Source organism: Pelophylax lessonae (assembly GCF_965119305.1).
Source record: "Pelophylax lessonae genome assembly, chromosome: 7".
Taxonomy (NCBI): domain Eukaryota; kingdom Metazoa; phylum Chordata; class Amphibia; order Anura; family Ranidae; genus Pelophylax; species Pelophylax lessonae.
This window is the reverse complement of record NC_138774.1, coordinates 150663499-150687678: the sequence shown is the minus strand read 5'-3', so window position 1 is coordinate 150687678 and position 24180 is coordinate 150663499. Positions and strand designations below refer to the sequence as shown.

At 39.4% G+C, this 24180-nt stretch overlaps 1 protein-coding gene across 1 annotated transcript in view; it reads right to left on the bottom strand.

The window, feature by feature from the left end:
• Window positions 1–24180, bottom strand: part of TRPC5 (transient receptor potential cation channel subfamily C member 5) — a 516224-nt gene that overhangs the window by 116401 nt on the left and 375643 nt on the right. The window contains exons 5-6 of the mRNA XM_082263564.1: window positions 17775–17914; window positions 11350–11672 (exon numbers count right to left, since the gene is read on the bottom strand). Of these exons, the coding sequence (XP_082119690.1) occupies window positions 11350–11672; window positions 17775–17914 (463 nt within the window). The remainder of the gene's footprint in view (window positions 1–11349; window positions 11673–17774; window positions 17915–24180) is intronic.

Below are 24180 nucleotides of genomic sequence, written 5' to 3'. Positions count from 1 at the left end.
TAACAAGCATGCTTTACTGCATATACACACTGATTTTACTATTGTGGGTTTAGTAACACTTTAATGCAAAGAAAGCATTAAGGTAAAAAAAACTTTAGGCTTTAAAACCACTTTGATAATTAACCTTTATTGGAATTATTTTTAAAATGCTGTACAATATAGTCTGTTTTAAAAAGCGCTTATGGTTCAAGTCTTTGTGTAAGAAGCGAGGACCTAGCTATTTTTTTTACTTCTTGTATTTTTTTTATGTAAATATAAATCATGTTAGGCGTAAATACAGATAATACATTGAACCATGGTGATTTGTATCACATTACATTTTAGCCTGAGACATAAACAAGCTGTCTTGGACACATTTACTGCTGAGCAGTGAGGAAAAGTGTGAGCTCAGCATCCTTCTGCCTGTCATGGGTGAGTGGCCTGCCATTTTGTCTTAGACATCTCTGCAGCAGCATTGCAAGAGGTTGATATTTTGTGTCATGCGTCTGCTCACTTTGCTATGAACAGTTTGTGACGGTGCAGATTTGGAAACAGAGTTCGCTTGTCAGCACAGACGTCTTCTCCTTGAAAACTGCAAGCTAAAGTGACAAAGGTCTGCGGAGACATCCAACGTCATGTTATTTCATAGCTGCTAAAAAGGAAAGAGCAATGTTTGGCAGAAATCGGCCCATGTCTGTACAAGCTCAATGAGCACTGCGTAACCCCTCCTATTTAGTGTGAAAGACCTTCTTATGCTAGCAATCATTTCTGGTGTAAAGGAATCTGCACAAATGAGGTAGCAGAGCCAAAGCATTGAGGGCTCTTTGTTCATGAACTGAGGACAATAAATAAATGAAAGAAAGCACATTTATTTTATACTAGTGCTGCTAGATTTTAAGTAAAAGGTTGATGTCTACTGTAATCAGGGTCTCACCACATATTGTACATGCAGTATACTTGTATATTTATAGAGTACAATCTAATAAGAGTCACAGTATGATCTTTTCCCTCTTATTTTTAATCTTATTTTTAGTCTGCCTTCAGAGAGAATCTCATGTTTGCTAATATATGTAGTGGTTTTTAACATAATCCTTTTTGTAATTAAACTGTAATTTAAAAGTATTATCCTTTTCTAGTCAGTTACATATTTAATACCACACAATGATACTTTAAATTCTCCATTTGAGCCACAAAATGGTGCTTTAATCTCCACGTATTGTTTTCTGGGCTCCCTCTTTTCTTCTTTTTAACGTAAATCATGTACTTTACAATGCTCAATAGCTCAAGGTGAAGTTTACACACACAAATTATTTATTGCACAGATTCCTCAAAAATGATGGCTTAGTTCAGAGGTTAATCTCATGGCTTATGTTCTATGGCTTATGTTCTGCTGTCTCTGTATATGACCCATAGTGCTTTAAAAACCCTATTGTTATTATTATTATTCAGGATTTTTATAGTGCCAAAAGTTTGCACAGCACTTTGCATTATGAAGCGAGACATTAAAGTTACAGAATAAATTCAATACAAAAGGGTTAGGAGGGCCCTGCTTCTGAGAGCTTACATTCTAATGGGAAGGGGTGAGTGGAACAAAAGGTAATAACTGATGAGAGAACTAAAAGATTCAGTTGTTTGTGAAGGTGGCATATGCTTTCCTGAAGAAATGAGTTGTCAGGGATAACCTAAAAGTAGACAGAGTGGGAGGTAGCCAAACAGATTGCGGTAAAAAGTTCTAGAAGATGGGAGAGGATCTGGAGAAGGCCAGGAGATGATCATGGGAACAGGAGAAAAGGGAGCTTGAAAGCAGGACTTTTTTTGGAGGAGCAGAGAGGATGATTTGGGTGATATAATAAAACATGAGTGGTGACGTAGCTTGGGGCAGAGTTGTAAGTGGCTTTTGATGTTGTCGTTCGTATTTAGAATTGCATTTGTTGGGGAATTGGAAGCCAGTGGAGGGATTGGTAGACAGGGGACAGGGGTAATGGACACTGAGTGGTTGGAAGGTGAATGAGTCTGGAAGCAGCATTCATGATAGACTAAAGGGGAGAGCATGTGTTGAGGTAAGCCTATGAGAAGGGAGTTGCAATAGTCAAGGGAGTGAGTGAGTTGCTTGATGGTTTCATTAGTTAAAAAGGGGCATATTTTAGAGATGTTACAGAGATGAAATCTACAGGATTTGGACTGTGATTGAACTTGGGACTGAAAGGGCAGGTCAGAGTCCAGGACTACACCTAGCATCTTGGCATAAGGTGAAGGACTGAGAGTTGTATTTTTGATCTTGATGGAAAAGTCAGGGGAGGGGGCATTAGCAGGGAGGGTAATATGAAATTAGTTTTAGAAAGATTGAGTTTTAAGAAAGTGGTGTGACATCCATAATGATATGTTAGTTAAAAAGCTAGAAATGTGAGAGGAGACTGAAGGGATGAGGTGAGGAGTAGAGAGATATATTTGGGTGTCATCAGCATAGAGATGGTATTGTTGGGTGTCATCAGCATAGAGATGGTATTGTAAGTCGTGGAAGTTTATCAAGTGACCAAAAGAGGTATTGTAGATGTAGAAAAGAAGTGGGCCAATAGCTGTCCTGCTGCTGAAAGCCACTGAGATGAAGCTATATATATAAAGGTGGACAACTAGTTAACTGGTCAGATAAGTCAAAAGCAGACACCTTCAGGTGTCCGTACAAATAATTTCATGTCTGCTTTGGGGTCAAAGGGGGACTGGGCTGATGGTACCCCAAAACCTGAAAAAAAAAGTTGAAAGCTGGCTCATTTATTTTTACCTGCCACATGTCTCATTGCCACATCACTATAGACAACCTTACCGACCAATAGAAAAGTGAAGGAGATGAGATGGGTGACCAAATCTCAACACTGAAATGAAATGTGATAATTTGCACATGAGAGGCCCATGAGCAAATATGTGAGGGCATGTGCAGATGCCACAGGCTATTCAATTTTGATTTCTGAGGCCAGTTAACACATTGAGCTCACTGATATTTATAAGTTAAGCTCTAAAGCTGCCTAGAAGTCTAACAGATTTTGTATGGATGGTCAGCCAAGAAACCAATCATTTGATGATCCTTTCAATCTTCTAGTAGGGGAAAGGAGGTAATAAAAAAGATAATTTCTGGCATAAATGAACACAGGTTAATATTGCTTTGTTGTTAAAAAAAAAATCACAAATTTGCATTGAAGGTCAGCACATTGCTTACTTCTTCCCCATCATGGCACCACCATATATCTCTTAAGTCTGCAAATAGCATTGAAGGTGAGCAGTTTATCAACGCTTTAGAGGTGCTTGGTGATTTATTATACCGAACCTGCTCATAGTCTCCTCATTTGGCTGACAAACTGCTACAATGTTAATAGAAATGACACCTTAGTCAATATATATGGCTGGTGTACAGAATCTATTTTGTGAGTCTCATTTTCCACTAGAGCCTGTCAGTAATCATGTTGTGTAGACACCTTGAAACACAGAGAAAAACATGGCACTAAATCCTGTGGTTTCTATTAAAGGGAAATTTTAGCAAAACAATGAGAGATACATGGCAAATGCCTTCCTGGCTACACAGCTAGCATATTCAACAAGCAGGCCATAGTTCATAAATGTCCCTCTTTTGTAACCAAATTCCTCTGTCCCTATTTCCTCCTTAATTGTCTCTTTTTAGTCTGTTGCATAGACCACAATAACTAACAAAAGTGTAATTCAGCACAGTTTGTTCAATCTCTGAAACACTGTATGTTATATTCTAATTTTCTCATATTTCCTATTTACTCAAGAGATAAAACTATAATCCTGACATATTATAAAACTCTAGTTCAGCCACAGCTGGAGTATTCCATCCAGTTATGGTCACCAATCCTCAGAAAGCATAGCTGGAGAGAGTCCAGGGAAGGGCAACAAAGTTATTAAGAGGACTGGAGGACCTCTGTTATGAGGAACAACTACTAACATTACACTTATTTTCTCTGGAGAAGAGATGCTTGGGAGGAGATATGATAGTGATATACAAATACCTCACTGGTGATTCTAGCCTAGGGAATAAACTATTCAGTCTCAGGGAGTTTAAAAAGACACAGAGCCACTCGATGAAATTGGAAGAGAAGAAGTTCAACCTTAAACTGCGTAGTGGGTTTTTCACTGTTAGGGCAGTAAGGATGTGTAACTCACTTCCACAATCAGTGGTGTCCGTGGGAAGTATTAATAGTTCCAAAAAAGCTATTAGATGGGCATCTTAGCAAGCACAATATACAGGGATATGGAATATGATTTATTTTTTTATTTTGACATGAACACAGACACACAGGTTGAACTGGATGGACTGGTGTCTTTATTCAACCTTACCAACTATGTAAAGGTAGTAAAAAAGAAAAAGTAGCGGTAAAAAAAGCACTTGTTTAGCATTTGAATTCATACTTGCAGAGGCGTGTCCTTTGCCCATATACTTTGTGCTGAATGGTGGCCTCTTTCTCATCAAAGAAAGTTAGGCAGTATGGCAGACTGTTGTGATCAAACACAAGAGTAGCCAGAGAGTACATACACAATCTAGCTTAAAAAAAAAAAAAAAAAAAGATCAAAGTATCGAATGTTAAATCCACACAGAGATCCAGTAAGGACACAGCAACTATCTAGGAGCAAAGCCACTTGCTCAGAGTGCACTGATTGTGCGGAACTTTTCAATTTGATTAAAAGCAGTATACAAATACCCTCACAAAGTGGGAAATAAAAAAGGTTTACATCCAGTGCAGGAAAATCTCCCCTGGCAAAACATCCTACCCATGTTGAGGGCATGTGACCTGTTATGGCTCAGGAGGGGGGCTTCTGTGCTCACTGGGACCTTTAATGCTACAGAAACCTTTCTGTATCCTTCCCCTGATCTGTGCTGTGATACAATTCTGTTTAGGAGGTCTACAGACAATTCCTTGCACTTCGTGGCTTGGTTTGTGCTGTGACATGCACTGTAACTAATCATGTCCAATCAACCGAATTTAACACAGGTGGATTCCAATCAAGTTGTAGAAACATCTCAAGGATTATCTGTGGAAACAGGGTGCACCTTAGTTCTTTTGAGCGGGAAAACAAGACTGTGAATACTTATGTACATGTGATTTTATTTTTATTTTTTTGTTTTGTTTTTTTTTTAATACATTTGCAAAGACTTTAAACAAACTTCTTTCATGTTGTCTGTCATTATGAGGAATTTTTCGTAGAATTTCGAGGAAAATAATGAATTTAATACATTTTGGAATAAGACTGTAACTTAACAAAATGTGGAAAATGTGAAGTGCTGTGAATACTTTCCGGATGCACTGTATATCAGTGTTTTTTAACCATTTCAATGAAGGTACCCTTTAGATTTGTGCACAATCTCAGGGCATACCAGTCTGAGGACTCATTTACACCAGGAGGTGCATCCTAGTGTGTGCACTTTTTTGCTTGTTCTCAAGCATCATAATTTTAAACCGGCTGGTCTATGCACGTGAAACATGCAAAAAAGCATATTCTCTAATTTGCCTTCTCTGAACTTGACTTCTGTGAATGACTGGGCTTGACCTTTCCATCTACTAATCTTGTGAGTGCAAGCTGGGAGTTCATAGTGGAGAGGAACCCATCCCTGCTGGAAGTGTTTGGTGTTTTGGAGCCTGAGAATATGGTTCATATTCTCGTGTTATCTGTCCTTTGTAATAAAGGTCAGATATTGAAGGTGGGAGTACACCCAAGAGGGATGGTGAGGTGTCTGCACCTCCTAAATCTAGTGTCTGCACAGGGAATTATGGATTGTGTTTTTGCACTTTAGCTTGTGTTGGCACTGATTTTTTGCACACTTGGATATTGTATATTGATGTCGTTTTTTGATTTGAATATTTTATATATCGAGCACTTTATTAAAAGTGGAATTGTTTGCTAAATGTTGTTTCTATATATGAAATAACACTTTATCCTCTACCACCCACTCCTCTTCTCCTTCCTCCTTCCCACTGTCTCAAGTAACAACTCTCTCATGCCAAGTTTTTGCTGGAACAGAAAAAAGATAAAGGCCCGGACCCCCCACCTGCCCAGTGCCATCTGTATGCCAGCTTCTTGCTTCAACTGCTTCCATATCAGCTGGTGACAGCCCCGTTCCTCTAATTTATGGCCTGGGCAGTACCACCTTTTCCCATTACATTATCCCACCTGCCATCACTATTTTTCCTGTAAAGCCATCTTTGTCCTGAACAAGCAAACGGGTACAGGGACAACAATGCTGCAACTAAATACATATAAGCGATCACATCCATGGACTACTGGGTGTCAGTGATCTATTGTACCACTGACTGAACAGAATCTAATATATACTCTGCATACCAGCCTGCTTTGCTGCACCTGCCATGCCAGGAAGAGCCTTTAGAATGGTTTTGTGACTAACAAGCCTAATTTTAATAGCAAATCAGACCTTGATCACAGTAATACTAAACCGCCCACTACAGATTAGGGATCATCGAACTTTTGAAAAGTTCGATTTGACCAGAACACCCAAATTTCCAGAAAGTTCGGTTCGGATTCCAGAGCCCCATTGAAATCAATGGGACCCGAACTTCGGGAATCAAAAAACACAATTTTGAAGCCCTAAAACCCAATAAATGCCCATAAAAAGTGCCTAGGGTTCTGGGTCATGCCCCAGGGACTATGAATCAGGCAAAAAAAAGTTCTTAAAAATTGTCGTTTTTGATAGAGAGCCAATTATTGAAAAAAAAAAAAAGAGATTTCTTTGGATTTGGTGTCTGGGGGGTCTAAAAGGTGTACCTGTGAAGTTTCAGCTCTGTAGCATGTCTGGAACCAGAAAAAAAAAACAGATTATTTTTCTTAGAATTTCAGTAGCGCAGGGATGGTGTTACCCTCCTTTCACACCTGGGCGTTTTTGTTTCAGGCGTTTTTCAGGTGTTTTTTGGGCGTTTTTTGAAGGTGTTTGGAGGCAGGCATGACATCTAAACGTCTGTATAGGGGTGTATATATATATATATATGTGTGTGTGTATATATATATATATATATATAATGTGTGTGTGTGTGTATATATATATATATATATATACATATATATATGTGTGTGCGTGTGTATATATATATATATATATATATATATATATATATGTATACCCCTAACCCAGAATCTGCATAGTGGGGTCACCCTGACATGGCAGAGTTCGGTCACCCTGGCATGGCAGAGTTCGGTCACCCTGGCATGGCAGAGTCAGGTCACCCTGGCATGGCAGAGTCAGGTCACCCTAAACTACACTACGGTCACCCTGACATGGCAGAGTTCAGTCACCCTGGCATGGCAGAGTCAGGTCACCCTAAACTACACTACGGTCCCCCTAACATAGCAGAGTTCGGTCACCCTGGCATGGCAGAGTTCGGCCACCCTGGCATGGCAGAGTTCGGTCACCCTGACATGGCAGAGTCAGGTCACCCTAAACTACACTACGGTCACCCTGACATGGCAGAGTCAGGTCATCCTAAACTACACTACGGTCACCCTGACATGGCAGAGTCAGGTCACCCTAAACTACACTACGGTCACTCTGACATGGCAGAGTCAGGTCACCCTAAACTACACTACGGTCACCCTGACACTTAAAAGTATCCCTACAAAAAGTAGATTATTGAATCTAACTATAGTGGTATATAGTACCCTAACTACACTGCATATCCCTTTCCTCACACTAAAAGAACAGCTCCATACAGCAGAAGATAATTGCAAAATGACACTGGAGCTTTACAAGCAGCAGGAGAAACACAAATGCTTCCACTCTCTTCCACAGCCTCTGTATTACAGTGCTAGAGGTTTGGCGGGGCTATGTTATATACTGGGGGGGGGGCGTATTCACTCCTGATTGGCCTCTAGACCCCGTAGTCACTCCAATCACATTCCTAGCAGACTCCTGTCCCCTCAATTGGCTTTTACTGACGTTTCTGGGCCAATCACAGGCTTTTAAAGCCCAGTTCCCGTCTCATTGCATTTTGGGCAGTTCTGGTGACCGAATTCCGAACACCCAATGTTCGGGTCGAACCGATGGTCGACCCGAACCGTTCGATCATCTCTACTACAGATGTTACTGATGTAATCAATATATATTTTTTATACATTTAACTGAAAAAAGACCAAACTTGGTTTATGGGGATGTGATGGTGTTCACCATCACTGGAATTTAAGGACAGATGGGTTGATTTGCTTCATATTTGTCAGCAAGGTCAATTGTTCCCTTTGCCATGAGGTCTCTGAGCAGAAAGTCCACTCCTAATATGGTCATTCCAGGAAGTTCAATGGGGAGACGGGCTGGCTAACAATGTTGCTTTTTGTCTGAGGGGGCTTTGCATTCACCTATTGTCAGGTGTGCTAATGACCTCACCTGTTGTCTGCTAAGGGATGTATTGACACTCAGAGTAATGTGTATTGAGGGCTCGTTAGGGAACCAGTGTTCTGTGTCTGACTATTGTGTACATTGATTGCCCCCTGGGGCTTCTGTCTCCTTGCATTGGTCAAAGCTATCTGACCAATCCCTGTTGACTCATTTTCAAGTCCTCATTTGCATGCAAGTCCTTCTGGTCAATCTGACCAATCACTGCTGACTCATTTTCAATTCCTCATTTGCATGGCTAAAAGAGGACCTGAATGGGAACTGCAGGTACTTTGCAATTGACCAATGGGAGGGCGGTTGTTGGGGGCAGGATGTTCCAAATTCTGTATAAAAGTGTGCTGTGTTCTTCCAATAAATTGTCTTCCTGTTTGAACTTACATACAGCTTGCTTGGTGTTTGTTCTAATGGATTCCGGACGGCACATAGCTGTAGTTCGGATCCCGGATCCTTGGTTGACCGAACCATCAGACGTTGCGATCTGCAAGCTGACTCACTAGAAATAGAGGAGTGTCGGGAGAGTGGAAGCGAGCGAGCAAGGGTCTCGTCACAGGGGACATGGCAGTGGTTTGCAATGTGCCTTGGGTCAATGTGTATGATATTTTGGGTGCACAGTGTTTTTACTTTTTTTTTTTTTTTCCAGACATGATGTGTTGTAGAGATTAAAGCAACTCTTGAATGGTTCAGCAACAATTGTCTGATGCACACTAATCACCCCAAGCTACAGATCATACATATAAAAAAATAAAAAATATTAGCAAAAAGTTGTTGCAACTTAGTTGTTGTAAAGGTGGAAGGTTTAAATACATGTAATACATTTGCTGCATTAAGGTAAAAAACGTTCTATTGTTAGCCCCCCCCCACCCCTCTAAATACTTACCTGAGAGCAGTGGCACTGCTTTCTCTCTCCTCCTGCTGTTAATCATATGCAGTGATGAGGTAGCAGGGGGCAAGACCAAGCCACTCTGTGTGTCAATAGACTGACAGTGTGGCTTGTGATTGAGTCTGCATGAGTACCCCCTCTGGCAAACTGTTTGCTAGGGGGAGGGGGGATACTAGAAGGGGGAGGAGCTTGAATAGTTGGCAGGAGACCCGAGAATAGGATGATTTTGACTGCTCTGTGCAAAACCATTGCACAGAGAAGGGAAGTATGGCATGTTTGTTATTTAAAAAAAATACCTACCATCACTTGAAATAATTATCAATCAGTTGTTGTGGAAAGATATTTGTTCTTAAAAGGATTTTTTTGGAATATAGATCTGTTCCCCAGCACTGCAGTTTAAATAACTCAAGCATACTGTAGTTCATTAAAGTAGTAATTACCATAATAATATCACTTGGAAATCCTTCTCTTTTTTAATTGCTAGCTTCCTTGAAAACAATGGTTCACGATACTGATATAAAGTTCCTTGTTTGGCCACTTTTTGTTATAGATTGACAAAGTTCTGCCTCTGTCTCCCACAATCTCCTGCCTGTAAATCCCCTTGTCACATGGTTTCATAAAGGATCTGTGCTGATACACATTGCTTATGCACATTTCACTGTTGACATTAAAAAGAAAAATAAAACGGTAAAAAAAAAACATTTATGAGAAATGCATTCCTGTCCCCTGATGACATCAATTGTGATGAAATGCATCGGACAGAGCAAACGATCTAAAGTAATGACACATGCATGATGGGCATCGTGAATTTGCTTTTGTGTTTTATGCTTGTGAACCTCTGTATTTGTGAGTATCATTTTAGAAATAAAATGAAGGGATTCTTTTACTGTAATATACTTTGTGGGGTATTTTCTTTTAATATGGTCACGATATAACAAGTTTGCGGAATTCATCTAAGAATTAGAGTAGTATGGCCAGGGGGCGTATTATCATCTTGTAAAATAGATTGGAGCCAAAATACAGTTTGGAAATCCTGAGGTCTACCCATATAGATCAATAATGAGTTTCTGTCTCTCCATTGTCCTGCTGTTTAACAATAAATGGAGCAGAGACAGAATTCATTAACACCTATAGATGTGCACAGCCCCTTTCTTAATTGTTAATAGTGTTATTGATAGTGGTATTGAAAACCATTATAGGTAGCAAACTAGAAGACAAAGAGCTCTATAAGTTTTGATGTCAATTCTATTTATGCTGTAATCAATCATTACAGCATATATAATTATAGCCAGAAAAAGCAGATGAATGTAGTGAATTTTCCAATTTTGCATTTGCTATATATTCCTAAAACTATAGTTTCTGGGTTGAGTCCCTGCTGTGTAGGAAGTGAGAGGAAATCCCTGCAAATTAAGGGAATACCTTGGGGATCCCCAGGTCACCAGAACAAGTGTCCCCATTGGAAGATTTCCCCTCTCTTGCTTTTCCGGGGAAAACCCAAAATTTGGGATTTTCTTTACTTTCACTTTTAATTATAATGGTAAACAGGACAAATAGAGAGCATGAATTCCTTAACGGGGCAAAGACAGCAAAAAAAACCCAAAAAATTGACGTGTGTTCTAATCCTTTTCCACTCTATCCAAAACAAAAAAAAAAAGTTTTGCCTTTAGTTATACTTTAAAGATACACTCTAATGTATGCACTCAAATGTGCATTTTTTTAACACAGTGGTATGGGGCTCTATAAGTTCTGATGTCAATTCTATTTATGCTGTAATCAATCATTACAGCATATATTATTATAGCCAGAAAAAGCAGATGAATGTGGTGAATTTTCCAATTTTGCATTTGCTAAAATATGTTAAAAGCACACTAAAAAAGGGCAAGCAGCAATGATGGGTCACTCAACCTCCGTTGTACTTTTAAAGACATGGGATACTAGTCCATGCTGACCATAATTAAATGGCAAATGGAGCAGCTTTTTCACCTAAATGGAGAAAGTAGAAAACTTGATCTGGGTTGTAATATAAAACAGTATGAACACATTCTCTGTTTGACATAATAAAATTGGAATAAAACGGGACTTGTCTTACGTGGAGAAGGCGTTGTTCTGTTTCTCACAGCGAATTCCTTTGCAGTTGTTAGGTTCTTCAGAGGCACTAGTCTCATAATAAAAGTACAGTTGGTTTAGTCCGTTGGCAAAGGCCAGAAGCACCAGGCAGTAGATGAAGAGGAATTTGAGAATGTCCAGCAGCATCCGCCCTAGTGATATTTGCAGGGGACCAAGATGAGAATTTGCAGTGAACAGGGAGATGAGACGAAGGGAGCTCAGGATATTGGATATTGCAAAGAGTGCTTCGGCAATCAGTGTGGGGTGCCACATATCCCATTCCTCTCTTGGCCGTGAGCCATTGTACTGAGGGAATAAATACAAGAACAAGCTGTAAATTATCAAGACTGAGTCACACAGAAACTGTCCTAGGGCTTGTGCCAAATGGTGAATTTAATCAATGGTAGCATTGGCCTTTTTCCTCAGGAAATGTCATCTTTTACGTGTAATGAAGGACTTGATTTGACTTCTCTCAGTGTGCCCACTTTGCAAGGTCAAAACAACAAGTAGATTAAAATCCCAACTCAGCTTAGTAGCAGATATTGGATTTTTAAAACAGGAACTGTACTAAGGCAGGTAACATCTTGTCTGACATTGGAATTATCTTTCATGACAGCTGTTTACATTCAGTTCAAACACAGTAAAACAGTTGAAAGAATACAGTAACTTGGGTTACAAAATAAAAAAAAATAAAAATACTACTTTTAATTAATATTTATTATAAGTAAATATGACAGGACCAATAAATAGCACTTGGACAGTGAATTATAAATAGAGGACTATCTGGATGATTAGAGAATGGGTAGGACCTACAGTTATGGATTTCTTTCCCTTTTTTAAGGAGTAGTTGCATTGTGGTCTAACAAAAAGGATGTGTTATATGAGCTTTGTTATACACAACTCTGGTACAAAATGTAAATTAATTAAAATATAGGAGTATATATGTTTGTCAATGGTACAGGAAGACATGAACAGCAATGACCTAAAAAACAAAGTTCCAATCCTTTCACGTTCTATTAAATTGTTCTTTTATCAGTTTTACAGGATCTCTAACACGTCCAAGCTTGTTTTAAAAAGGAAAAACAGCTGTGCGGTCATACAACCTAAAACAAAACTCTTAAAAAATATGACTATGGTATACTAATGGAAATACAAACTATCTCAGCTTCTTCATATGTTAGCCCAACCTATAGGTTTAGAGCTTACAATACATTTGATTGAAAAGAAGCACCATCTCATTTTTTGCCACTGAATCTGTTAATGCGTAGTTTACTGGCTCTGACTTCAGTGAGTGCTTTTATGCTCATGATATGCTTTATTCTCTGGCCCTAGAACGCCTTGTCAAGACAACTTAAGAATAAATTTGTTTATTGAATATGCTGCTCACAGCCAATAGGAAAATACTTACATAGGAACTCACTCTTGATGTAGAGCACATTCTTTTTACTTGCTCTCAGAGGATGCTTTCTTGTGAAGTTCTTAAGATATGACAACTAACTAGGGAAAAGGTGCATTTGTGTGCCTAACTTTGTCTGAAATTATATTAAAAGGCAAATTCAAGCTGAAGTATCAAGCAGGGGGCACAGGAGCAGTGAATTACTGTCACCCATATGTCTCAGATACCCGAGCTGTCTTGCAAAAATGCAGTTTCTGGGACCGGTGAGGGCTTCTCTAAAGAATTTTGTTTCACGTAGTATGTTTAGGGCTGGTATGTGACAAGATTCTTGCAAAGTCCACTGGTACCAGGGCTACTTCCTAATCATATGTGCACTAAGGAAACGTGTATAGATTTGAAACTTTATTGGTAATAGTGACAGGAACATCTGGGATTGTAGGTTGGCTGGGTTTAGCACTAGGCAGAAAGATGTGAAATGGGTGCTTGAAGGCTAGTTTTTCAATGTTACCTCATGTAGTACAATTTGTAACAATAAGCTATTGCAAACACCCTGATCTTTGGAAGTACAAAAACAATAAAGGAGATGGCGCAAACACCTAGTGCATTGCCCAAGTTAAAAGATATTTTATTCAAAGGTGATAAAACAAATAAAATGCATACTCACAAAGGTACAATGATAAACAGTATGTAGGTGGGAAGATGTCATGAGTTGCAAAGTACAAATGCTGCAACAGCCTCACGTGACAAGCACGCTGACACTTTTCTGGGTCACACCCACTTCTGTAGAGCTGTGCTGACCAGCACTACCATATGCCTATTGTTTAAATTCAGGCACACACACCAAAGTCCATCCCCTGACAGGTATGGTGAAGCCACAGAAAAAAAAATCCTTGAACAAACCCCAATATGACTAGTGTTTGCAGTTTACAGGCTTCACTGCAAAGTAATAAAAAGGTTTTTATTTTTTTGCACGTCACAGTAATTATATTAAGAATTATTTTTCATTAATTTTATTTTTTTAGGCATCGCAATTTTTTAATTTATTTAATAATTTTTTGGTATGACATACCCTTATTGGGACACCAGCATGGGCACCATGCTCCACCGGAAGTGATGTGACACATCACTTCCGTTTGGCGGACCACACACTGGATTCATGTATTCCTTCAGTTGTTTAATTTTCTCTTTTTGTGACCAGCCCCTGTGTGTGCCTGCCAATGCCTCTCAGGCATCTCTTCCTCTCATCCCTGTGATTTGTCACTGTGAGGAACAGAGCAGTGAGTGCAGCAGTTTACCTGGAACCTGGTTTGCGGGTCCCAGTGGCTTGCATTCCAGAGACAGCTGGCGGCCATTCAGTGAAATTGGCAGTATCTTGGGGACACACATGTGAGGACCAGCTCACACTGGTCCATACCACATCACATGCTAGCTAGTTACATGTGGGGCAATAAGTAAGCTGAACATCCAAGTAGGTACTATTGTTCCATCAATCTCTCTATGCAATGCATGGTTCCAATTATACTATATATATATATATATATATATATATATATATATATATATATATATATATATGATTTAACACTAAGCCCTTCCTGTCAGGGGGTGGACTTTGGGGTACGTGCCTGCATTTAAACATTAGGCATATGGCAGTGCTGGTCAGCACAGCTCTGAGGAAAGGCGTGCGCCCCCGAAATGCATCAGCTTGCTTGTTACGTGAGGTTGTTTCAGCATTTGTACTTTGCGCTTCATGGCATCTTCCCACCTACATGCTGTTTATCATTGTACCTTTGTGAGTATGCATTTTATTGGTTTTATCGACTTTGAATAAAATACCTTTTTACTCGGGTAATGCACTAGGTGTTTGCACCTTCCCTTTTTTTGTTTTTGTAGTTCCACATTGGATTCCCCTATCCACCAAGCATTGGGCCGTCCATGTGACATGTCGCCTGTGTAGCCATCTCATAGAGGAGGACCTTTGAGCATTAGGAGTGTATTTTTTTTTTTTAACCTTGATCTTTGGGTGCAGAGAATTTTTCCAAAAACATTTATGGATCCGATAGCAAGTAAGGAAGAAGATGGAGGCACAGGCACAGTGTGAGACCCCTGTAACCTTGCCTTGTGGGAGGGTAGACATTTGGTAAGGGTGCTATGTGTTCTGTGTCCATGTTCGGCTTTCAATAAAATGTTCTAAGAGGTGATGTTGGTGTTCAACCTTTTCTAAAAATATAATTGAAAGCCTTTTGTTATTCCTGTTTCATACATGCAAAATCTTGTGAGCTGCAAACTTCCTGTGTTTCTTTCCTATGTTGCACTATCATCAATAATCATTGTTTACAGTTGTCTATGCGGACTACAAAACCTTACCCCTATGGGAGGTGTTCTGTGGTCTATGCACACACACACACACACACACACACACACTTCCTGTCCTAGGGTGACAACACTATTTCTCCATATATACAACATGGTGCATGATCATTGTCATTGTAGGATGAAGGGTGTGCTACTGAGTGATCACCAAGTGAAAATAAAGGAAAGAAAGCCTAAAAAAATAAATGCAACAACCACATCTAAGAACTGATAAGCTGTAATATATAATTTTTTTGTCCTTGGGCTTAGATGTAAAAGGTTGTCTTTAAGCCCATTTTGATCGCTGTCCAATTTTCCTTTGGCCCTAATATATTTTAGTTATAGGGAAAGCATATTGTAATTCTAGTGAGTATATATTTTGCAATATGATAGTGTTTATTTTATTGTAATGTATTTTAAATGCTTGTTCTTCCATAATTTGTTTATGTATTTAAGAGATTTGTATATAAACTACAGTAGTGACCTAGCATCATTAGAGTGCATGTTAAACTTCGGTAACCGTTTTTAAAAAGCCCCACTGCATAGAGCATACCAGTGCTCCTCCCTCATTTCCCTTACACCTTGTCATATGCAAGACAGGCTGGATGCTACACTTGTGCGCCCCTTAGTGGTTACTCTGGGCAGTTCAAACTGTGGGCACAAGCACTTTGCATGCACACAGTTTCAATGGCCCGAATATGGATGCACAAAATTGTAGCATTCTGCGAATGGCAGGACAAAGGGGGGAAATAAGGGGTCAGCAGTTCTTGTTGAAAGTTTTCCCCACAGTTGCCTGTGTAATGGGAGCAGGTGCAGCATTTGAAAAAGCAGGAGTACTGGTATGTTCTATTTAAAGGATATGGAAGTGTATACTGGGCTTCTTGGAAAATATTGCTGAATGTGAACTTATGCTTTAGGTCCCCTGCTTAAAGGGATTCAATCATGAGAGAATAACAGGAGCTGCCATTACTAAACGCTTCTTTTGAAAATGCTCTTTCTCCAGCTGTCATTCTGGTTTTCCAGCTTTGACTATGTAGAGTAAGCTTTTTCTTCACCTTTGACTGAAATTTACAGTCAGACACAGAAAAGCACCTCACATATTAACAAGGGGACCCACAATGGCAGCCTCCATACTTCTCTTTATGATATAATCGTTTGAATACCTAATGAGATATGATCTAACCCATATAGGAAGTGAATTATTGTCAAATAGTTAGCCATCTCGTAGACCTGCATTGTGAGAAGGAGCAGTACGGCACAACCACTAAGTAGAGTGCATAGCATGTAGCATACCATTAGTATGAGGAAATGAAAAAATATGGTGGCTTCTCTGTACATGTGCAAACTACAAATAGTCAAAAAGCATTTTAAAACATTAACACACATTGGTAACTTTATTTACAAAAAGCTGATCTATTTAACACATAAATCTAAAAATCATTAAAAAGATTATATATTCCCTAGTACTGTCTTGTGATATTATGTTATTCATAGCAGCCTTTGTAAATAATATCATCCTTTATACGCCTATTTCTCTGACCTTTCCTCACTGAACACCACTTAGAACCTACCAGAATGAAATTATTCTATGTATTATACGTAATCACTTTCTTACAAGGAAGAAATCAGAAGAATGGGGACAAGAAGTGTAATATACCCATGGCTTTCACTTGATTTCCTGGATTAGCTGACTTTGAACCTGTGTTGAATTTTAAATGTTCTAAAAATGCAAAGAACAAAACCTATTCTACAATGCTGGAATAATGCCTCATCCACACTGACATTGTAAAGCCTGTGTTTATATGTGAAGACGTAAACTTAAAACCCGCGTTAAAAGTTATATTGTATAAAATAGTGCTACCTGGAGCTGCTGCCCACTTAGGTAAAAACCAAGATAAAATAAAAACGTTATATAACAGCGCTACCTGGAAAGTGATAAATAAATAAATACAATCCTCCAATAATGAATAATATAAAGTGCACTTAGTGATAAAAATCTGTGTTTATATGTGTTAAAGGACATTTCTAAATGCATGTACAGTAAATGCAGGTAATGATCTCTTTAATGGTGTCATTCACACTGTTTTGTGTGAGTGTTTACTGGCTTTTAGGTATAGTCAGTTTGCCTGCACTTAGAGAAATAGAATTCTGTGTGCCTATGAACTGATTAGACACTCCAAATGTGGTGAAATGCATGTAAACACAAATAAACACATTTAAATGCTCCTAAACACTGCTAAACCAACTTAGCAGGAACATTCAATGCAATGATGTTTGCACGCTCCCGCTGGTGTCAGTGGGTCCAAGAACGCCCAATTCTGCTTCAAAAATAGCTCATGTACCTTTCTCAGTTTCAGCCACTGAGCTTCATCCACCTGAACTCTCAAATGAGAGCAGGGACAATTGAAAAGCATGGGATTTGGCTTGTTGAGCATTTTGAAGCTTCAAACACACTGGTGAGGATGGGGGCTAAGGCTTCCGACTAAACAATAACTAAACTCTTATTATAAGAACTATTTATATGTGTCCATTACACAATAACAGGTAAACAAGGCTTTTACATAATCAACTAAGGAACACATATAGGAGATACGTTTTATGAGGTTTGCACATAAATGAACAACATAGGATATTGTTTGTGGACAAGGAAATATTCTTACCTTTACATATGCTACTATTTTAAGAGAGATGGTTGCAAGATAGAGTGAATTCATCGCAAAATCCATTAGGTTCCACCAGTCATGTACATATTCAGTAAATCCCCCATCCCACATTTCTTTTATTTCACCCCAGATAAAACCTGTGCAAAAAAGAAAACACAAAAAAGTTAGATCCAAAGGCAAAGAATTATATTTTTAAGTAACTCTATGGTTTTAACTAACTAACTAGCTTTTATAACCGCTAACCATGGTTACTGGGATTAATGTCTGAACTGCCTCCTCCCTTACACATTTCTATTGGAAACCAGGTGCACTTCAGAAAGTAATTTGAAGCCAGAGGTTTGACTTATGCAAGAAAGAGAGAGTTTACTGTATTATATCGGCTGCCTCAAGCACATGGAAGAAATGACACATGACAGGGTGAGCAGAAAGGAAGGAAAAGTCTTAGGTAAGGGTGGGTTCACATATTTGACATAGGGAACAGGGAAGAAGAAGAACAGACAGCATTGAAGCAGTTTAGAATACTTGCCCTCCCACTTGGTAACAATATGGTTGATAAGAAAGATTAGAGGATCATAAGAAATGAAGAACAGAGGTATGAGAAAAGAGTGGAAAATGTCTGGGGTATGTTGTAATTTTGTCACAGCAGGTCCTTGATGGTGCCACAACAGTTAGATTGTATGTAATGTTTGGTCGGGTTGTTTAACCATGATGGTCACAAATATGTAGGATTGTGTGGTGTTGTAGCCACTCTGCCCTAACTAGGAGTGACTATATACATTTTCTGACTGCTAAACAGCTCAAGTTGATTTATAGTGCTAGTAGATAAAATACAAAATGCGCACACAAATTAGAGATATAGGCAGTGTGTGGCAGCTGCAGAGTTCACAAATTATTCAAGGCACTCTCCAATAGCCTTTGAAGAGAAAAAATATTACCTATATAAGCAGAACTTGCCTGTGCTTGCCTGTGGGAGATAAATGCAACGAGAACCAGTGTAACTGTTTCTGGGTACAAACTGACAGCTCAATGAATCATGTACTACCACAGGACACAGAAAGCAGTGTGTGCAGTTATTGGCTGATTACCTTGGGGGATAGCAGGAGTGTTCAGAGTGGTGTAATTTCAGGTTTGCATTAGGTTTCCCCATGCTTGACACAAAGTTTAGAAGTCAAATGAAATATTCAGGGCTCAGGAGCTACTTGTCTAGTGGCCAGCCAGACAGCAACACCCAAGAAAGTTCCAGCGCATGCACATGCAACAGCTACACTCATCTGCCAGTTTCAGAGATCTACGGTCCCCTTCCTTAGGATGTTGAAAGAAGCTGGACTTTCACAGAGGCCTGGTGTTTTCTATCTACAGTGGTGCCTAGATTGGCTTAAATGCCATTTTCACTGCACTAAGAAGTGAATTTAAAGTCTGTAAGTGTTATTATGGTTATCTAGAGCCCTCAACACTCTCTTCCTGTGTGTTTGGACTTTGGAGTAATAACCTCTAAATCGTACGTTACTAGCATTGACTTAGCCCTCACAGTGGGGGTCCCTCACTTGCCTCTTTGGGACAGAAGGTTCTACATTAGGGTTTAATTATGGTGAACAATGATGGAAAATGACTAATGGATATCCACCAAGCTGGTTGTAAATTGCTGGTGGCTGGTATGGGTTTACAACAGAGCATGGCATTGGGTGATGCTATCAAGAACCTGGCTATAAAGGTTGTATTACAATGTATATGCATTTGAAGAACTGGTGTTTACATGTTATTGATATTATTTTGTTATTTATAAAAGCTGTGGCAAATTCTTAATTACTGAATTTCATAATTGCAGCTTTATAACTTAGCTTTTTAAAAGCATACTATGCTTTTTACCTAAAATGTTTTACACAAATATAAATGTCGTTTTGATTTCTAGAACATAACTGTTTTGTGTGATTTTATCAAATTCAGTGGAAAGCTACAGCCCTGTATTTATTTACAGTGCCAACAAGTCCAGTGATGTGTGACCAGTGGTTTGGAAAATTAGTACTGGTTGTCAGATGTAGCTGCTTGCAGAACATTTTGAAGTGAGGGGGTTCCTTTGAACCAAAGACACATTAAGAGAAGCTAAACAGCACAAATGCATGATAAAGGCAAGAGTAGCAGCAACTAAACTCAGAGCAATGTTCAGTTTCTTGATTATAAAACGTAAATGTTATTTAAAATAGGCACACCACTCAGTGAAATATTGATTTAAAAATTGATATAGGCAAAACACTAATAGAAAACTGTTGTACAGAACAGAACATGTTTGTTGCCTACCTGGGAACATATTTACATTCATGTTGAATACACTGATTCTGAATTACAGTGAAACTGTTGTATAGAGTAAGGGAGGGTTTTGCCATCTGTGCCCTTCACTTTCTGTCCCATAGCCAAAACATGAAGTGAGAGGAAGTCCCTCCAAAGTGAGGGAATCCCTTATTATCACCAGGGGCATCAAAGATAGTGCCCTGTTCTGGTGATACTCCAAAATGTGGGATTTTCTTTCACTTTCACTTCCAGTGATACCTGTAAACAGGACATTTGGAGAGGGTGAATCTTTCTAACCAAAACTCTTAAAATCATATCCAAAAATAAAAACCCTAAAATTTGGACAGAGTGAAGAGTTCAATTTGCTGTTACATTTTTACTTCTGTTTGTGTCTCTGTTAGGGACACTGAATCAAAGTGATAGGAAATCTCTCCAACATGGTAACAGACAGCAAGATATATTTAATCCTTCTCCACTCTATAGAATATCTTATTGAACTCCTGCTCAGTGTTAATTTTTATTTTGTTTTAGTCATAGTCTTTAGACTAAAATGCCATATTTACTTTTAGTCATACTTTAGTCATCTGAATTGTTTTAGTCATATTTTAGTTGAACAAAATAAAGTTAATTTAGTTGACGAAAATATTTTCATTGACTAAATTAATACTGCGCCTGCTCTCACATTTCTACAGTTCTCAACTCTGAAACCTGTCCTGCACAAACATTCAGCTCCTGGCCATCCTGATACTCACTCACCTTTTATGCTTCTATTCTAACCTCTGCCACTGTTTCCAAATGGCTGGCTGGACCCTCTGCCTAGCCCAAACCATCCTTTGACTGACCAACACAGCTTGTGTAGCCTATCACCAACACTCTCTTTAGGAACAGCCTTAATGAATGAAATTTGAAATCTGGCATGTAAGAACCCAGATGGCGCTAAAGCATGGTGCAAGTACATAAAACTTCCTGAAAGATATCTCATCTAAACAAATGGCAAACTTTTATAACCATAAAAGATGATTTATTGTTGTTTGAACAGGAGTGATCTGAGCAGATGAACTCCAGTTCAGGTCAGATGTGCAATGTCAGCAAAGAGAGCAATCTGAATACAAGTAATAGAGTCCCATTCACGAGCCATGCAAACACTACAACAGGTAAGCCAACACTAATGTCCGATTCTCATTAAGGGAGTAGCCATAGCTCTAAAGTGTCCTTCTGCATGAGTATGTGCAAAAATACATCCATGTGCCTGAGGTCATAAGAAGTCTATGTGTGGCAAGCTGGGACACAAGAGCATATGCAGGCTAGCAGAACAACCAAGGAGATTCAGGGGCAGCAAAGGTAGGCACAGAGAAAAAAGAGGAAGCCACAAAGTACCTAGATAGAGATACACTGCCAGGTACTGAAGAGAGAGGAACCAGAGACAGATGACCACAGCCCATATGGATGACTCTTAAGGACAGCCATTGGATGCCTGGCTGGATAAATCTTTAGCAGGCATACCCCCAACATGATAAATCTTTGGTTAACATTCAAAATGTTTTTATCTTCCTCTATAGTGGCTGTAGATGTGATTGCCTGTTTCCAACGAACTTCCGTTTGGTGACATCACTGATGTTGCTTTCTTAACCAGGGTATAGGGACTATGAGAAATTTCCACCTGCCTTCCAAAATGTACCCATTCACCAGGACTGAGAGCTGTTACACAGAAATAAGATGAAACGTTCATAGTTGTGATCAAGGTTATATGTTGTGGAAAAAAAAAAAACATGCACAGTTGTTTTTGGGGACTACAGCAGCAGCAAACTGGGTCAGTGTGAGAACATAGGAAGGGTAAGAACTGACTCTGTGGTAAGCCTGCTATCCAGTGAATATCTTAATTTTCCTGGGCAAGGCAAAGTTCAAATCTGCTTTAAAACACAGTTCGCTCCAAGTTATAAGACTTCACAACACGTTTTGTGTTGCAAATGCTTATTTTTCTAGTTAAGTCTTTAGAAAGTGTAGAGAGGCGACCCCGAGTCACTGTGTGTGTTAGCAATCTACGTCTGGTTTTGATTAAGACAGGCCTGCTGATTGAACACCTGTTGGCTGGGTTCATATTATTTCCAGGGTTAGCAATCAGGGCTCCCAGTTGGAGATAGCTGCACCCGGGCAGACACGAGATCTGTGTATGGGAGTCAGGAGGGCTCCCACCATCCCTGAGAGAGAGAGGCCACAGTTGGCAGCCAGCTTACAGGTCTGCAGGAGGCAGATGTAGTCTGCAACAGCGCAGTAGGGAGCTGATCCCAAGGAAGCTTTAAGGGAGCTTGACCAAAGGACACTTGTGTAGGTCTGAGGATCAGACCTTTGGCCTAGGCGTGAGGCCTGAAGCAGCCCTGTGGCATGTGAGTAAGCCAGGAGGCTGAATTTAACAAATATACAGTAATGGTGGAACCCCTGTGAGGGAAAATTGCTGTTTTGTGAACTTTCTTTATGCCTTTAAATAAAAGTGGGTTTGCCGTGCCCTTAAAAATGCAGTCTGGACTGGCACTACATCTTCAAATCGCATACACCACTTGAGTTGAATCGCTCTGAAACATTACAGAAGAAACAACTGGTCAACGACTTGTGCTAAGGTATCTGTTTTGTACAGTGTTCCATTTAGGACACCACTTTAACATGACATGTTCATCTCCTTCAATCAGTAAAATAACTAGAGTGATAAGGTGTGAAGAGAGGCTGTATATCTTGTAGAGAGTGAGGCGGCTTTGCTAGTAGAACTTAAAGTGCTTCTAAAGGCTAAAAGTTTTTTTTTTTTTTACCTTAGTTCATTTTCTGTATTAAGGTAAAAACACCTTTTAGGTGCAGCTCACCTAAAAACCTTTTTAAGTGCCCCCCCCCACCCCCTTAATACTTACTTGAAACAATATTGGTACAGCGCTGTGCACAAGAGCAACAGTGCTGCTCTGTCTCTCCTTCCTCACTGGACTCTGTGAGACCATTAGCTCCCACTGCTGTCAATCAAATCCAGTGATGGAGTGGGGCCGAGCGGCACTATGTATGTCAATAACTGGACACTGTGCGGCTCAGGATTGAGCTTGCATGAGAAACCAGAAATGTTGGTGGGGGAACTGAGAAGAGGAGGATTGGGGCTGCTCTGTGAAAACATTATTGCACAGAACAGGTAGTTATGACATGTTTGTTATTTTAGGGGAAAAAATGCAAACCTTTAATATCACTTTAAGGAAATCTGGATGATACACAGGGAACATCACTGACGCTTAAGACCATTGAGGCAGCCACCAACTTATACTGAAATAAATAGCTATGAAAATAAAATATATGAGAAAATATCCAAACTAGCATCATGTTGACTGATGAATGAAATATTTGTACAGTCAGAATTTCCATGTTAGCATTAAGTATCAGAATACTGTTCCCTGGTGTCCCACAGCAAAATATTCTTCCATATCACACCATAGCTTGAAATCAGACTGCTGTTTTTGACCTAGTTATGTTCCATACACATCTATTCTAGGACCCAGTATGTGAAGTATTGAGCAGTCTTATCATTTCACAGTGGTTTAATCTAGTTTCACCTTCACATCATCCTCTAAATATCTTCTCTCTTTTCACATTTATTTTGCAGGGTCACAAAGCTGCACAAGGTATAATTCACCAATGTGTATAGAATTTCATTGTTATTATTGTATGTAGTTCCTCTACCTTTAAGCCCGACTGTGTTCACTCAAAAATCATTATTGGCTGCTAAAGGTCACATACCTTTAACTGCTTTGTCAGTTATACTTATCAATGGGACTAACATGGCTAATTGCGTACATTTACAGATTTTTTACACAATAAAATACATAATTTTTAAATATACTTAAACTAAATACTTAACAATAAAGGTTAAAGTGGTTGTAAACCCTTTAAAAAAAAAAATAGCAAACATGGTATTCTTACCTGTTCTGTGCAATGGTTTTGCACAGAGCAGCCCTGATCCTCCTCCTTCTTTGGTCCCTATCTGCTGACGCTTCTGGTTCCCTCCCCTTCCCTTCCTGCCGAGTGCCCACCATAGTAAGCTGCCTCCAATGGGGGCACTTATGCGTGCTTGATCCCAAGCCAGATCTGTATG